At 42.8% G+C, this 17,550-nt stretch overlaps 1 protein-coding gene across 2 annotated transcripts in view; it reads left to right on the top strand.

The window, feature by feature from the left end:
* The window catches only part of STARD9 (StAR related lipid transfer domain containing 9), a 98,609-nt gene that overhangs the window by 39,952 nt on the left and 41,107 nt on the right, over positions 1–17,550 (top strand). For both annotated transcript variants that reach the window (XM_058665981.1, XM_058665980.1), the window contains exons 7-9: positions 201–313; positions 11,353–11,422; positions 16,061–16,133. In XM_058665981.1, coding sequence (XP_058521964.1) covers positions 201–313; positions 11,353–11,422; positions 16,061–16,133 — 256 coding nt within the window. The remainder of the gene's footprint in view (positions 1–200; positions 314–11,352; positions 11,423–16,060; positions 16,134–17,550) is intronic.

Below are 17,550 nucleotides of genomic sequence, written 5' to 3'. Positions count from 1 at the left end.
ACTGTGAAGTAATGATGACCATGCTCAAAACTATTGTACATATGCAGAGAAAGACTTAAAGGGATTCTATGAAGCTAGAAGTCCAAGTCTTACAATGGCAGAGGTAGAACTGGTACAGGGATTAGAACTTTCTGGTTCTTGCCTGTTTTTCCTGCTTTTTTCAGAATCTAACTATATTATCTTTCTCTACTTGTATCTAGTTTTCTGGAAATCTATAATGAACGAGTACGGGATCTGTTGACAAAATCTGGCCAAAGGAAGTCCTATACTCTGCGGGTCCGAGAGCACCCAGAGATGGGTCCTTATGTACAAGGTAAGCTCCTGTCGTCCTAGAAATCAGACCAGACTCAAACCTGGGAGGCTGCCAGTGTTCACCAAGTCACTCAGCATTCGTTTAACAAGTGCCATGTGGAAGCTGTAGTCCTAGACACTTGAAGAACACTTGTGTCCTAATAAAAAGAAGACATGATTGTGCCCTCAGAGGCGAGCTTGGAATCAAGTGTAAATGAGTCAGACAGGAAATGCTTAACTGCAAGTTGTGATAATGGCTAATAAAAAAGTGCATAGATGTAGTGTTAGAAAAGAGTGTTGTGGGGTGTAGGTCACCCTCCTGCAGGGGACTGGTCAGGAGCAGCTTTTCTTAGGAGTTCATATTTAAGCTGAGACTGACCATAGGAACCAATCATATGAAGACTGGTGTAGTAAGCAGAGTGGTATTTCATTAAGAGAATTAGCAAGAGCTACGATGCTTGAGAGGAAGCCTGATGCCTGCTTGGTGGGTGCAAGGAAAATAGTCTGGAGTGAGGTTGGGTGGGTACCAAATCTGGCTGGGCCATGGCTGGTTCCCAGATGAACTAGTCTCATTTCCAGGGTACTTTCTCTTCGACTGGTGGTGATAGAGGGGAGGGTGGGAGAGATGGGGGGATGTCACATATGGGACACAGTTAGGTATACTCATGAAGCACCGAGAGTTGGTTTTTGGTGCTATTTTGTTAGGCTAGATCCTGCTGTTAAGCAGAAAAAGTTGAGTTCTTTTATCATTTCAGAATAGTTAAATGACATTATATATATATATATATATATATATAAAATTGTGTTCTTACAGCAGTGTGCTAATTTAAATCCTGATACAGACATATCTTCTGATTGGATTGTGGCCAGTGGCTGACCCAATATTTATGCTAGCTACTGAGTCTGCTGCTTGATTTTTTGGTTTGTTTTCTTTTCCCCACAATATTTAGTCGTACGTATCAACCTGGAAACAATAGCAATACTGCTTACTGTATTCAGAGTCACTTTGAGTTTCCTTAGAAAAGTCTGTGGATATACCTTTCATGAGTTCATTCAGTTGTGTCCAATCTCTTAAGCTGTGTTTACCAGAAGTGACCTCAGACATAGTGCAAATGTCCTCATTGTGTAGAAGAAAAGGTGAGATCTTAGAAATGTTATGGGACGGGCCCGGCGGCGTGGCCTTGCGGCTAAAGTCCTCGCCTTGAAAGCCCCGGGATCCCATATGGGCGCCGGTTCTAATCCCGGCAGCTCCACTTCCCATCCAGCTCCCTGCTTGTGGCCTGGGAAAGCAGTTGAGGACGGCCCAATGCATTGGGACACTGCACCCTTGTGGGAGACCCGGAAGAGGTTCCTGGTTCCTGGCATCGGATCGGCGCGCACCGGCCCGTTGCGGCTCACTTGGGGAGTGAGTCATCGGATGGAAGATCTTCCTCTCTGTCTCTCCTCCTCTCTGTATATCCGGCTTTCCAATAATAATAAATCTTTAAAAAAAAAAAAAAAAGAAATGTTATGGGACATTGCCATGGTCCCACAGCTAGAAGGGGTGGAATTGGAACCTGGTCTAGAACTGAAGAGAGTATTAGAATAAAGGCCTGTAATTGGGAATCTGACAGATCCTAGGATTCTAGACTGTGATCAGTACAGTATCTGCACCCTAGAGAAAATATCAACTTACATGAAGTTGTACAGCTTGGGTCATATATCCAAAGTTGGCAACAGGGTCAAGTATAAATTTCTTTTTTTTTTTTTTTTAAAGATTTTATTATTATTGGAAAGCCGGATATACAGAGAGGAGGAGAGACAGAGAGGAAGATCTTCCATCCGTTGTTTCACTCCCCAAGTGAGCCGCAACGGGCTGGTACGCGCCAATCCGATGCTGGGAACCAGGAACCTCTTTCGGGTCTCCCATTTGGGTGCAGGGTCCCAAAGCCTTGGGCCATCCTCTCCTGCTTTCCCAGGCCACAAGCAGGGAGCTGGATGGGAAGTGGAGCTGCTGGGATTAGAACCGGCGCCCATATGGGATCCCGGGGCGTTCAAGGCGAGGACTTTAGCCACTAGGCCACGCTGCCGGGCCCAAGTATAAATTTCAATGCTAATGATGTCTTAGGACTAAATTTGGAGTATCTCCATGGTATAAACCCTTGAGGGAGGAGATGTTGGGTGGAGTATTGATGAGAGCCTAAAAGAAGTGTTAAGTCCTATGAATTACAAGTTTCTTAAAGGTTGGAACTTTCTCAAAACATTGCAAATATAATAGGCATTTCTTTCATTTCTTAGTTGAGGGAGCCATGACCAAATAGTGTAGCTAGGACCTGAAGTAATCACAAGGAATTGTGTTCTATCAAACTTTATTTCTCAAAATGCTTTCTTTTAGTTTTATATAGCTTTTAATTTTTCATTTTAGTTTTTAATTAATATGCAACAGAGGAGATGCAATTCTGAGAACACAATGACATTCCCCTCCAGTGGTATTTCCCTCTTTTCCTTACTCCAACATCTTTTTCTCTGAGATAACAAACTCTAGACTTACACCACAGTAAAAGGCTTAATACTTCACCAAATAAGAAGTTTTACAAGTAAAAAGCAAAAAGATATTAGTTTAGTGGAAATGGCTATGAACAATAATTAAATTTTGAAAATGACCATTTTACCCATATATAATAAATTACAAAGTAATCTTTTGCCAAAGGTTTAAAACAAAGTTTTAAAAAACTGTATTGCTATTCTGCTGATATATAGACATTTCTTTCTTTTTTTTGTTTGTCTTTTTTAAAATTCTGAGCTCCCACATGTAAGGGACAACATGCAGTATTTGTCTGAATTCTGACATATTTAATTCGCTATGATGTCCTTTAGTTGAGTCCGTTTTGCTGCAAGTGGTCCAATACCGTTCTTTTTTATAATTGACTAGTATTCCATTGTGTGTGTGTATATCACGTTTTCTTTGTCCATTCATTTGATGATGGACATCCTGGTTGAGTCCAAATTTTGACTATTATTAATAGTGAAGTTATAAACATGGTGGAACAGGTATCTCTCTGATTCATTGTATTCAAGTTATTTGGGTATATATCTGGTAGTGAGGTTGCTGGATCATATGGTAAGTCTATTTCTAGTTTTTTAAGATGGCTACACACTGTTTTCCACAGAGGCTACACTAATTTACATCAGCAAAAAGTGTGTGAGTGTTCCCCTTTGTCCACATCCTCAGCAGCGTTTGTCACCCTGTGTTGTGGATTCCTGCCATTCTGACAGGGGTGAGGTAGCATCTCATGCTGGTTTGGAATTGCGTTTCCCTGAAGACCAGTGATGCTGAGCATTCTTTTTTTTTTTTTTTTTTGGTTGTTTGTATTTTTTCTTTTGAGAACTGTCTATTGACATTTCTCCCTTCTTTTTTTTAAACATAAGCTAAAATTTGCCTTTTAATGCTGCTTTTACTGTATCCCACAGGCTGTGATATGGTGTGATCTAATTTTCATTTATTTCAAAAAGTTTTTTGATTTCCTATTTAATTCATTCAACGACCCACTCATCATTTAGTAACGTGTTTTTTTCCTTGTTGATTTCTAGTTGTATTCTTTTATGGTTTGAGAACTAAATGGCATTTGCGAGGATTTCTTTCACATTTGCTGAGAACTTTATTTGTGGCTTTGAAATTGCTCCATGTGCTGTTGAGAATATCTGTCCAGTAGCTGTTGGGTGAAATGTCCTGCAAATGTCTGTTAGCCTGTTTGCTCAGCAGTATAATTCTTTTTTTTTTTTTAAGAAAAATAGTTTAATGGGGCCAGCCACCCAGCAGAAAAATAAACTATTAATGACAACTGGAGACAAATCCTAAACTGCGGGCCTGTGGCACTGCCTGCAGCTGAGCTTCTCCAATTAATGGGCCACCAAATTCCAGCTGAGAGCGACCTCTGAGACTCAGACAGCACCCAGGGGTCCAACCTTGTGGAACTCCAAAGGTTTTTCTGGCACCTTCCACTTACACGTCTTTCATCCTCTGGTGAAGCTGTACAGGGTGCACGCAGGACCCAGACCCCTCGAAGCCAGCTTGCACCTCAGCTTGACATGGATCCCACACTCAGTGTTGCAGACTTGTGCCATGAGGGTCAAAATCGTTCCTCACAGGACCAGCTGACACTCGCCACACTCCACAGGAGGCTCCCAACCAGGTGCTCATGGTTGGCCAACTTCTTTCCTCAGAGCCAAGGCAGAGTAGTTTCAGCAGTATAATTCAATTCCAATGTATCTTTATTGATTTTTCTCTCTGGATGATCTGTCCCTAGATAAGAGTGAAATATTAAAGTCTCCCCTTATCATTGTATTGGAGTCTATCTCTCCCTTTAAATCTAATAGTATTTTCTATATATATCTGGGTGGTTTTCTATTGGGTGATAAATATTTATGATTATTATATCTTGCTGAGTTGAACTTTTTATCAAGTTCAATGTAGTGTCATTTATTTTACACTTTTTCATTAAAGTCTGTTTTATCTTGATCACTTTTGGTTTCCATTTGCCTGGCATATCTTTATCCAACCCTTAACTTTCACTCTGTGTATCTTTGTGGAGTTTCTTGTAGGCAGCATATGGTAGGATTGTGGGTATTTAAAAAATCCATTCAGCTGAGCTAAGTCTTTTGGTTGGTGAATTGAATCCATTTACTTTCAAGGTTAGTATTGAGAGATAAGAGCTAAGGCTTGCCATTTTGCTGAGTGGATAATGACTCTACCATCACTGTTGGTGAATTTCATTGTGACTTTTTTTTTTTCATCTTTGCTTCAAATGTAAGACACACTTGAAAATTTCTTGTAAGACTGGCCTGATAGTGGTGAATTCTCTCAGTTTTTGCTTATCTGGAAAATACTTTGTCTCTTTCAGTTTTAAAAGATAACTTTGCTGGATATGATATTCTTTTTGTAAAAAAAGATTTATTTATTTTTATGACAAAGCCAGATATACAGAGAGGAGGAGAGACAGAGAGGAAGATCTTCAGTCCGATGATTCACTCCCCAAGTGACTTCAGTGGCCAGAGCTGAGTCAATCTGAAGCCAGGAGCCACGAGGCAGAAACTTCCTCCAGGTCTCCCACGTGGGTGCAGGGTCCCAAAGCTTTGGACCGTCCTTGACTGCTTTCCCAGGCCACAAGCAGGGAGCTGGATGGGAAGTGGAGCTGCCGGGATTAGAACTGGAACCCATATGGGATCCTGGGGCTTTCAAGGCGAGGACTTTAGCTACTAGGCCACCGCGCCAGGCCCTGGATATGGTATTTTTAGATAGAATTTTTTCTTTTGAGATCTTGAGCATATCATCCGATTTGCTTCCAGCCAGTAGAGTTTCCACTGAGAAGTCTGATGTTAATCTAATTGATCTTCGTTTATGTGACTTGAGTCTTTTCACTCACTGTCTTTAGCATTCTTTGTCTAACATTTGACAATTCATCTTTTGACAGGGCTTCTTTTCATCCTTAATGCCTCAAACTAGATCCTATTCTGACATGTTAAAACTGAAGCAGGATAGCACTGACTAAATTAGGTGTTTCGACCAACAAAAATAAAACACAAATACAGTAACAGAAGATAACCCATTGAATAATTACATTGCAAGCTTGATGCGGTGCTTTCTGTAATCACACCTCCTCCTTCCACCTTTTGCCAGGACTCCCCTCTGCTTGGGCAGCTCTTCACCCTGTTCTGACTCTGCTGTACTGGGTGTACCTGTGTGGATGCCCTGTTCATCTGTCTCAGGCTCAGACCCCCTACAGTGGGTCACCTAGACACAGTTGCCTGCCTCGGTGTGCCCAACCTAATGACTTTAGGACTAAATTGTTCAGGAAAGGGGAAAGAAAAGCATCTTTAGTATGAAGAACAACTGTAGTTTTACAAGTATTTTTCTGTATTCTGTTTTTTTGTCCTTTATCTTACTAATGAGGTGAAATATGCTGAGTTGAGAAGAATGTGTGTGGGTTTCCTATTAGGGTGGTGAGGTTCAAGCATGGAGAAAAGTGGGTAGGACAAATGTTTCAATTTTTTCTTCTCCTGTGTCGGCAGAGAGGAAAAGGGCTGGTTTGAGTCCCAACTCTGCACCTGATCCTAGCTTCCTGCTAGTATGCACCATGGGAGGCAGCCGATGATGCCTCAGATACTTGGGTCCCTGCGACCAGTGTGGGAGACTAGCTTCTAGCTTCAGCCGGGACCAGCCCCTGGTTGTTGCAGGCATTTGAAGAATGAGCCAGCAGATACAACAAATCTTTACTTTTCCAACTCTCTCTGCCTTTCCAATAAAAAATAAATTTTAATTAAGATAAACATGGCAATTTGATTTAGTCAATTTTTACAAATTTTCCGTGAGTGCTTGAAAATATTTTGTAGTTTTTTTTTTTTTACAAAGAAGTTATTTATTACCATTTATCATAGTTGTTTCATGTGTCCAAATCTGTAACACCATTGTTGTTTTTGTTTTGCCTGGTTTTCGTTGACTGTATTTTCTCCTCTTAATTCTGTCAAGTTTTGTTTTATGCTTTAACGCTTTATTATTGTTTATAGAATTAAAATGGTTAAGTCTTCTTCATGAATTGGCTACTTTTATTATTGTGAAAGAGGTTTCTTCAAAAAGTTTATAGAAAATGGAATTAAAAGATAATTATTTAGATCTTAAAAACTTAATGTAAAGTGCATATTATGAACTAAACTGGATAGATTTTGAAATTTCTTTAAAATTTTATTGTTTTACTTGAAAATATTACAGAGAGAGATAGAGTAGGGGACAGAGAAAGAAATCTTTCATTTGCTGGTTCACTGCACATGGGTGCAGGTGCCCAAGGCTTTGGGCTACTCTGTACTGCTTTCTGAGGCCACAAGCAGGGAGCTGGATGGGAAGTAGAGCAGCTGGGACACAAACCTGTGTCCATATGGGATACCAGAGCCACAGCTGGAGGATTAGCTTGCTAATACACTACTCTGGCTCCATATCTTAAAATTTAAAAAAAGATTCATTTTTTATTAGAAAGATCCACAGAGAGAAGGAAAGACACAGATAAAGATCCTCTATCCACTGATTCATTCTTCAAATGGCCAAAATGACCAGAAGTGAGCAGATCCAAAGCCAGGAGACAGGAGCTTCTTCCAGGTCTTCCATGTAGGTGCAGGTTCCCAAGGCTTTGGGCTGTCCTCAACTTCTTTCCCAGGCCACAAGCAGGGAGCTGGAAGGGAAGTGGGGCTGTTGGGGCACAAACTGCACCCAAATGAGATCCCAGCAGATGCAAGGTGAAGACCTCAGCACTAGGCTACCGTACCAGGTCCTAAAAACTTTTCTACATAAAAAAATTACCTTTTAATTTCATTTGCCTCAGATTTTTTAATATCCCTGCTTTTAATAATGTTTTTGCCAATCTATTTGAAGATATTTATTTCTGTGTGGTTTTCAACACTATCTCATATCTAGGGGTAAGTTTAATTTTTTTTTTCCAAGTCATGCTGAACTCATCAAACCTGTGATTTTGTATCTTTTTATCTGTTTTCTAAAGTCAATAGCCAGGGCCAGTGTAGTGGCTCTGCAAGTTAGTCATCTTGTATGGGCATTGGTTCTAGTCCTGTCTGCTCTACTTCCTACCCAGCTCCTTGCTAATGACCTGGGAAAGCAAGGGAGGATGTCTCAAGTCCTTGGACCCCTGCACCCATGTGGCAGACCTGGAAGAAACTCCTGGGTTCTGGCTTTGGATGATTTCATCTCCTGCTGTTGCAGCCATTGGAGAGTGAATTAGCAGATGGACGATTCTCTCTCTCTCTCTCCCCCTCCTCCCTCTTTCCCCTCTATGTAAGTTAGTCTTCCAAATAAAAATAAATATTTTTAAAAGAAAGTTAATAGTCATTACAGTTTCTAATACTGATTTTATTACATTCACTCTTCTGTCTTTGGAATTCCAGTTACAGATTTTTAGACCATTTCCTTGAATTCTGTAACTTTTACTCTGCTAGGTCCCTGTACACGTGAGTGATCCAGAATCATTCAGTTCAATTTAAGGTTTGAGGATGTTCAGAGCAGAGTTGAAGTCCCATTAAAAGCTTGTTTCATTCAAACTGCACTTACTCTTGCACGATAGCTGTGTGAGTTTCCAACCCAAAGAAGTAGGGTTGGAGCCAGTGCATTGGCTCAGCTGGCTAATCTTCCACCTTGCAAATACCAGCATTCCATGTGGGCGCCAGTTCATGTCCTAGCTACTCCGCTTCCCATCCAGTGTTCTGTGATGGTCTGGGATAGCAGTGGAGGATGGCCCAAAGTCTTGGGACCCTGTGCCCACAGGGGGACCTTGAAGCAGCTCATGACTTTGGATTGGCTCAGCTATAACCTTTGCACCCATTTGGGAGTGAACCAGCAGATGGATGGTCTTTCTGTCTCTCCTCCTCTCTGTAAATCTGCCTTTCCAATAAAAAAAATAAATCTTGGGGGGAAAAAAGTTCTAAAGGACTCATTCTGGGTAGGCTCAGGACTATAATCTTCGACTTCTCATCCTTAGAAGTATGCTAAGAAAGCTGCTTCACACCAAGATCTGGTGAGCACTCACAGTATTTGGCAGTTGTTTGCCTTTTCTCTTTGGGCCTCCGTGTTTTCCCAATATGTGGCCTGGACAGTTTTACTACCTGGTTATGTCTTTCTGCCTTCAAGCAGATGTCTTTCTTGGTTTTGCTAGTTTGCTTGCTTTTAAAAAAGTAGTGTTTAAGCAAATGGTTGGTCTGTGTTATCGCATTTGCTGTAATCAAAAGTAGAAGTCTCCATCCTTGGTTAAATTTATAAAACTCTTTATGGAGAATTTTTGAAATACCACAAATAGACTGTGTAAGGAATCTTCAAGTATCTGTCATCTCTCACAATAACCGTTAAGACTTGGCTGATGCTGTATATCTACATTTTTTTCTTCAACTTATTTATTTTTCAGGGATAATTTTATTTATACTTCAGTCAAAGGTTTAATGAATCCAGCAAATAAAGAGGTCAAATAAAAAATAAAAAGATTTCTTGTCCACTTTGCCTCATCCTATAATACTTTGAGGCAAATTCCAGATTTTAGGTCATCTATGGATAATTCTTTTAAAAGATTTATTTATTTTCATTGGGAAGTCAGATTTACACAGAGAAGGAGATACAGAAAGATTGTCCATCTGCTGGTTCACTCCTCAAGTATCCGCAGTGGGCAGAGTTGAGTTGATGCACAGCCAGGAGCCAGGAGCTTCTTCTCAGTCTCCCATGCAGGTGTAAGTTCCCAAGGCTTTGGGCCATTTTCTACCACTTTCCCAGACCACAAGCAGGGAGTGGATGGAAAGTAAAGCAGCCGGGATACAAAGTGGTACTCATATGGGATCCTGGCACATGCAAGATGAAGACTTTAGTCACTAGACTACCACACTGGGTCCTATGTTGTTGTTTTAAAGATATTTTTTTTAAAAATGAGTGACATTTTCATAAAAAAAACATTCAGTGGACCAGTATCATGGCTTAGCAAGCTAATCCTTTACTTGCAGCACCAGGATTCCATATGAGTCGCATATGGGCACTGGTTTAGGTCCTGTCTGCTTCACTTCGAATCCAGCTCCCTGCTATTGGCCCGGGAAAGCAATGGAGGATGGCCCAGGTCTTTGGGCCACTGCACCTACATGGAAGACCTAGATGAGGCTCAGCTCATCTCTGTTGCAGCTGCTTGCATCCTAATAATTAGCCAGTTGAGCCTTTGTACCAACTTTACTTCTTCTCCCTAAAGATTTATTTTTTATCTGAAAGACAGAGCTCACACACAGAGAGTGGATAGAACCAGTTCTGTCCACTGGTTCACTCCCTAAATGACTGCAGTGGAAGGTGCTGGGCTAATGTGAAACCAGGAGCTTTTTCTGTGTCTTCTCCGTGGATGGAAGGGGCCCAAAGGCTTGGATCCTTCTTCACTGCTTTTCCAGGCCTTTAGTAGGGAAATGTAGCGGAAGTGCAGTAGGAAGACTCCAGACTGGAACTGGTGCCCCTGGAAGATGCACGTGGCAGTGGTGGTGGGGTGGATGTTTTCCCTGCTGTGCCTCAATACCCTGCCCCATCTGGCACAGTTGTGAAAACCCTTTGTGATTTGAACAATAGCCAGCAATAAATATTTGCTTTCCTGTCTTAAATGTTTTCTTTCCTGCATCCAAGACCTGCTTATGGTGTGCTGGATAAATTCATGTGTCACGTCTTGCATGTGGCCTATTCTGATCCCTGCTCTGATCTCCACAGCATGTCTTATCTCCCTTTTCCTCTGATACGTGGCTGTTTTTATCACTTCTCCACTGTAAACTGTGGCAGAATAGGGGACAGATGTACTATATATATTTTTTTAAAAGATTTTTTTATTTTATTGGAAAGGCAGATGTCCAGAGAGAAGAGACAGAGAGGAAGATCTTCCCTCCGATGACTCACTCCCCAAGTGACCACAATGGCTGGTGCTGTGCCGATCTGAAGCCAGGAGCCAGGAACTTCTTTCCGGGTCTCCCACGCGGGTGCAGGATTCCAGGCTTTGGGCCGTCCTCGACTGCTTTTTCCAGACCACAAGCAGGGAGCTGGATGGGAAGTGGAGCTGCCGGGATTAGAACCGGCGCCCATATGGGATCCCGGGGCGTTCAAAGCGAGGACTTTAACCATTATACTATCATGCCAGGCCCAGCACAATATATTTTAGATGTCATCTTGTAGGATAATATCACCTGCTTTGCCCAGGAGCTTTAAGGGTCAAATGAGGTAATATGTGAGAATATTTCTTATAGCCATATGGCAAATTGTAAGAAATTGTTGCCAGTGTAGACGTGTGAATTCTGAACAATACCCCAATGTCTCTGTGAGGGCAGAGACCTATGTTCCTAGAGTCATCGCAGTACTCGGTAATGGGCTTCCAATAAATATTTGCTGGTTGAATTTATTGTCTGAATGAATTTAACGAAGTTCCCTCATTTTTGTCTGTCAAATGATATGAAATAGGAATGATGAAGTCCTGAAGAGTAAGTCTAAACTAAATGTATTTAATTTCTTCTTCCCATCTTATAAATCTATAGGCTTATCTCAACATCTGGTTACCAGCTATAAGCAAGTAATCCAACTCTTGGAGGAGGGAATAGCAAACAGGTAACAGGTTTACATTTTCTTATCCTTCTTTGAACCCGGTTTTCGTATCTCTTTGGAGTATGTGACACTTCAAATTGTCTGCAGTATCCTACCTCTACCACTAGGAGGCCCTTGTCAGAGGAGTGGGCAGGTGCTTTTCTCTCTGTTGATCAAGTGGGATTTATTCTGGATGTAATAATACCTGGGAGTAAAAGCCAGAGAATTATACTATGCTTGTACTTTTTCTTAAAGTATGTTTTCTGCTGTTTTAATTAAAGAAACAAAATTTGCTTGCACTGTACTCTGTTCACCAGATTCAGAGACAAGTATTTCATAACTGCTTTAGAAAATGAATTTTTCTTCTAGCTATGCGTATTTTTTTAATATTTAACTATATTTTTTATAATCTTTACATAGTTAATTATGGTAAAAACGTTCAAGAGCTATAGGGAGGTGGGTAAGACTATTATTTCCATATTGTTTCCTTGATGTTTAAAGGGGGGTATTAAGGGAGAAGGCCCACCCAATTTCCCACCCTCCCCAGGTCCTGGATGCTCAGGTAGGGCATGCTCAGAGGTTCTTGCTGAAGTGGTTTTGATAATTCACCAGTTATGATTTGCTGCCATTCTTGCCACTCCCAGAACTATGAGGTCTTTGAAGAATCCATTGGTTGACATAGTGCATCATAGAGTCTCTGTTTGCCCCGTATTTTGCTGCCTACATATAGCTGAGATGGTTGATTGACCTGTTCTGTCTTCTGTATTTTCTTGGTTAGGGTTCTGAGTCCGGCATTTCTATTGGGGAAATCTCCAAAGAAACTTTGTCTGAGGTATTCTCCAACCAGATTCTTGTATCTACTAGCAAGTACAGGGCCCAGCACAGTCCATCACCACGATTAGCTGGTGGTTGCAATTGCTGGGTTGGTTCTGTTTTCAGCCCCGACTTCCACTGGAATCAATGGTTCTGCCCAGCACATACTCGGCCCTTGCATAAACCAGTAAGAGCTGCAGCCTAGTTGGAGCGACCCACAATTACCCCCACCAGGCCCGCCCCCTACCCTGGTTTGCCAGTATGTGTAGCAGACTAGTTCAGTTTGTCCCACACCCCATTCGGTTCTCGTACATGTCAATGTGTATTAAAGCTTTGTTCCCTCTAACCAGTTCCACTATGCAGCCCACACAGATGCTGTTGGGTGTCTGTCTAGCCACCCCAGCCCCTTCCTAGTTTTCATGCCCTCCCGTGGAAGTGGTAACCCAAGAGGGAGGAGCCCACTATTTCCCTCCCAGGCCTCTCCCACTCCCGGATTGTGCATCCTCCAGGTAGTTCTGTGGTTTGACTTGACAGAAATAGATCCCAGTGCCAGCTTCTGCCAGCTGATGCTGTGGCTAAGCCCAAACAACTCTCGCCCACCCTAATTTTGTTTGCACCAGTAGGAATAATCAGCCCAACCTGGCTTTTCCCTGATGTAGTCCACATGAGGTTCACAGGTGTTGTAGCCCTGCTTAGTCTGGTCTGCCCCCATCCCAGCTCACACTCTCCAGTGGGAGTAGCTGTGCAGCAGGGGAGCCCCCGTGATATTCCCCCTGCTGGCTCTGCCCCTCCATTCCTGGTTCTCAGTGTGCTGGTTGGGCCCTGCGGCCACATCTGCTATGGGTCGCCTCACCTTGGCATTCCGTATTGAGCACTAGTTTTTGTTGCGGCCGAACCTGGCTCGACCCACACTGTTCTTTTTGGTGCTTGGATTTGCCAGTGGATGACGTGAACTGATTCAGCCTGGTCTGCCCCCGACCCATGCCAAGTGTATGCCAGTGGATAACTTTCCATGGCCTGTTCTGGGCTGTTTCCTATCATGCTTCTTGCGCTTACCTGCTGGGTCTGTGTCCTGCCAGAGGAGTTGCCCAGGCTCCTCCATCAGAACCTCTCCCAATGCCAGATTTTGCGCATACCAGTAGGTCCATGAGCCAGCCCTACTCAGTTCACCTCCTGTCTTTGTAGGAACAGAGGCTTTTCCTGACTGGCCTTCAACCCAAACTGGTCCTTGCTGTTGGATGTTTCAGCCCAGCCAAGGCTCGTCCATACCAACATACAGCTCACATGGCTCAGTAGAGGCTGAGACCTAGCCTAGTCCCACATCTACCCTGGTCCTCCAGGACACCAGATGGTGTTGGAGTCTGACCTGGCTTGGTGCGTCCAATCCCAGTCCACACTTGTGCCAAGGGAGACTACAACTGTTTCCTGATCAGAATGCAGCCCCCATTTCAGCCCACGCGCCCCTTGGTGGAAACCTCAACCCAGCTAGGGTTGTCCCCTTAGCTCCCCAACCGGGCCTGTTCCCAGCCATAGATGATGTGCCTGCCAGTGGTTGCTCTGACTCAGCTTAGATCAGCCCCTCACCTGTCTTGACCTCTGCCTTAGACACTGTGGCTTAGCGTTCCTGGCTCACGCAGACCAGTAGGTACATGAGCCTAGCTCAGCATGACCTGCGCTCCATCATGGTCTCTAGTTTCGCTTGTGGGCTAAGGTTTGCTCAGTCCTGCATGGTCCACCCTGTTCCATTACCAATTGACACATTACCCAGCTGTTGGGGCTACTTTGCCCAGCTTGTCCGACCCCCAGGTCTGGACTACATGTTCACCAGCGGGAGCTATGACTTGCCAAGGGAGTTTCCCAAGTTCCCCCACCTAATCCACTCCCAGACCCAGTTCTCATACATGCCATTGGGTTAGGCCAGCTTCTGGTGAGGTGTGGCCTTCCATTTGGCCTTGTATGAGCTGGTGAATGTTGTAGCCCAGCCCACCCCACACCCTATTCAGGATGCACATTTGGGTGCTGCTGCCTTGACCAGTCTAGACTATTGCGGGTTCCTTTACCTGTGATTGATGGCAGGCCCCTTGGTCACACTTAGCTTAGTCCATCATCACCCCAACTTTTGAGCCAACCAGTGGGGCTAGAATTTCCACAGGGTTTGGCCCATGCAACCCCCACAGAATCTACCCCCAGTTATGGTTCTCGAGTGCTAGTTAATGTAATGGCCCTGCTTAATGTGACCCTTCTCCTGATCCATTATCATGTCAGGTAACAGGATATGATTCTGATGGACAAGCCCCGAGCCATAACTTTTGCATGGACTGGTATTTGGAGGTCAGCATTGTTCAGTGACTACAAGTTCTATAAAGGAAGAGTTACTGTCTTTAGGATTGATTCACGTCCTAGAAGAATAGTGGGTTCAACCTGGAGCTACCCAGGCAGCGATTCAAAGAACCAAAACCCCAGAGGTCCAGGCCGTGTGGCCAGCAGGTGGAGCCTGGCGCCAAAAGGCGCACTGGCCACCCGGGACAGCTCACCATGTGCACGTGGTGGCCGTCGTCTGGAATCCAGGCATGAGACGCCCTGTCCTGAGACCAGCTATGCGTATTCTTAAAGATTCATTTATTTTTATTGCAAATATAGATATATAGATAGAGATAGAGATAGAAGAAGAGAGACAGAGGGAAATATCTTACATCTGATGATTCACTCCCCAAGCGGCCGCAACGGCCGGTGCTGCGCCTATACAGACCCAGGAGCCAGGAGCTCTTCTGGGTCTCCCACACAGGTGCAGGGTCCCAAGGCTTTGGGCCATCCTCGACTGCTTTCCCAGGCCACAAGCAGGGAGCTGGATGGGAAGTGTTACATCTGGAATTAGAACCGGTGCCTATATGGGATCCCTGTGTGTTCACGGCGAGGACTTTTAGCCACTAAATGTCAGGCCCTAGCTATGATTATTTTTTGGATTAACCCTCAAAATACTGTTTTGGACTTGAATTAATATATGCTCTAAATTCTCCTAAATGCCATTTTAGATTATGATAATGTCTCATATTTTTAGTTACCCTGAAATACTCAGTGTTATTAACAAATCCCTGGGGGTGATGAGAGCTTTTTATTTCTGGAAGAAAAAAAAGTGGTCTGGAGTCTTCTGTGTACACTATTAATAGCAGTCCCAAGCAACTGAACATAAATAAATAAATTTAACATTTTTCTCCTGGGGTATCATCATAATGTCCTAGGTGCACTTGCTTCACTTTTTCCTTTTTATCCTTAAATTACATGACTAGACTTTGAATTTTGACCCTGTTTTTCAATTCTCCAGTTCCAATGACAACAGAAGTCAGTGCGATGATCTTAAATCGAAGGGTGATTGATTCAGATTTAGATAAAGGGAACACTCTCCTGCCTTTTGCAATGACACAGGCATGGCTTTCTAAAGAAACTCATGAATTCCCTGTGGCTTAAATAAGCCATTAATAGGGTTTAAGATCTCATCCCAGGGGCCTGGCATTCTGAGATCAATGTTCTGTGTTGAAGCACGATTTTCTCTGAGAATCCGTCAAGGCTCTTTACCTTCACTTGTGGGTCTGTCTTGGGCTGTTCTCCAGGTGATTACACCGTGGTGTCGCCCCCATTTACTGTGATTTCAATGTGCTTTCGTGGGAGACTACTTCCTACGGTGCTGCTCTTGCCTTCTTTGTACTTTTCTGTTCATTGTGCCTGAACAAATATGAATATTTTATGATTCTCATATATGAAGTCTGTAGCTAGCATGTCTTGTGTTCGCCTTGGATCCTTGAGGACACAGCATTCATAAACAATTCTTGTGTTGTCTTCCTTTATGTTCAGAATCACAGCAGCTACGCACATTCATGAGGCCAGCAGCAGGTCCCATGCCATCTTCACCATCCACTACACACAGGTGGGTTTCATCCTCTCCTTGTCCCTTTTGACCACTTTCTCAAATTCCTTCCTATCTTCTACTTGCAAGTTCTGTTATGATCTAATATATCAAGAGGATGTGCACACAGATCTGTTAAGCTTGCTTGAGAAATGGTAGAAACAATGCAAAAAGAATGATCAGTATTCTAGTTATGTTTTTTAAATTTTGAATCACTTTCACTTCTGTGTGATCTATTATGGGCATTTTTAATGAAGACTAAGGTTGAAATTAACATTAAAAGAAGAAAGTAGAAAATTCATTCTCATTTTGATGGAGTAAGGAGTTTGACAAATGCTGTCCCACAAAGCAGCTATGAAGGTGGGCAAAACCTTTATTTTGAAAATATGCTCAGTGGCAGTTGCCTTGAATTGCTGCCATCTGCACCTGCATCTCCAGCTCTTTGAGTTCCTTCCATCAGGAGGGAAAGGATAGAAAAATCAACAACTCAGCTGCTGCCACTACTGAAGAGTTTCACTTGATTTAAATCGGTGTCAATTAAAGCAGTAACCTTAATGGAGAGAAGAATAGGGAGACGCAGTGCCTGAGCAAGCCACAAACTGGCAGATGATGTGCAGGTTTAACAGGGGATTCTGGGATGTAATAATATCATAATGGACTTGCAAGATATGCACATATCCTGGATACTGGGATGTGTGTACAGAGACTAACTGGTTCCGATCCACTTAAAGCACCCATCAGAATGTGCCTATCTTGCAGAGACGAGGCATAAGATGATGCTATGGCTAGTGAATGCTCGGATAAACTTCAAAAGCTTGAATTTCTAATGCGTTTCCTTGCCCACACATAGACTCATCAACAAAGAATGGAAATCTTACTGGGTCAAGGTGTTTATGCCTTCTGACTCATCTTTGGTTATACATTAAGCTATGCAAACACAGGGCAGCCTCTAGGATGCTAAGCTTAAAACTGAAAACAACTAAAGAAAAACTGTAAAAGGACTTCTTCAGCTGCATATTGTGGGATAATGTAGACTTACCAAGTTTTATCCACACATGTTACTGAACAGTGAAAACCACTACCACAATCAATAGGAACAATCAGAATCCCGCGTTAATATAGTATGTTTGTTAAATGTCTTACTATTCAATCAAAAATTATTAGACATGCAAAACCAAATGAGAGAGCGTGTGAGCCATTTGTAAGGGGAAAAAAGTATGTGAAAATTGACTTTGAGTGTCTCAGATATTGGGTTAAACTCAGACTTCAGTGAAGATAATCTATGTAAAAAAAAAAACAAAGCCAAAAAAAAAAAAAAAAACAAGCCAGAGAAACCATGTTGAAAGAATTAAAAAGGCACCATCATTGTAGTACAGACAATTAAGTTACTGCCTGTTACACCAGCATCTCTTCTGGATGCCAGTTCAGGTCCTCATTG

This window comes from Ochotona princeps, chromosome 6 (assembly GCF_030435755.1).
Source record: "Ochotona princeps isolate mOchPri1 chromosome 6, mOchPri1.hap1, whole genome shotgun sequence".
In the NCBI taxonomy this organism is placed as follows: domain Eukaryota; kingdom Metazoa; phylum Chordata; class Mammalia; order Lagomorpha; family Ochotonidae; genus Ochotona; species Ochotona princeps.
Note: the sequence above shows the minus strand (reverse complement) of the source record. Positions and strands in the feature narration are given on the sequence as shown.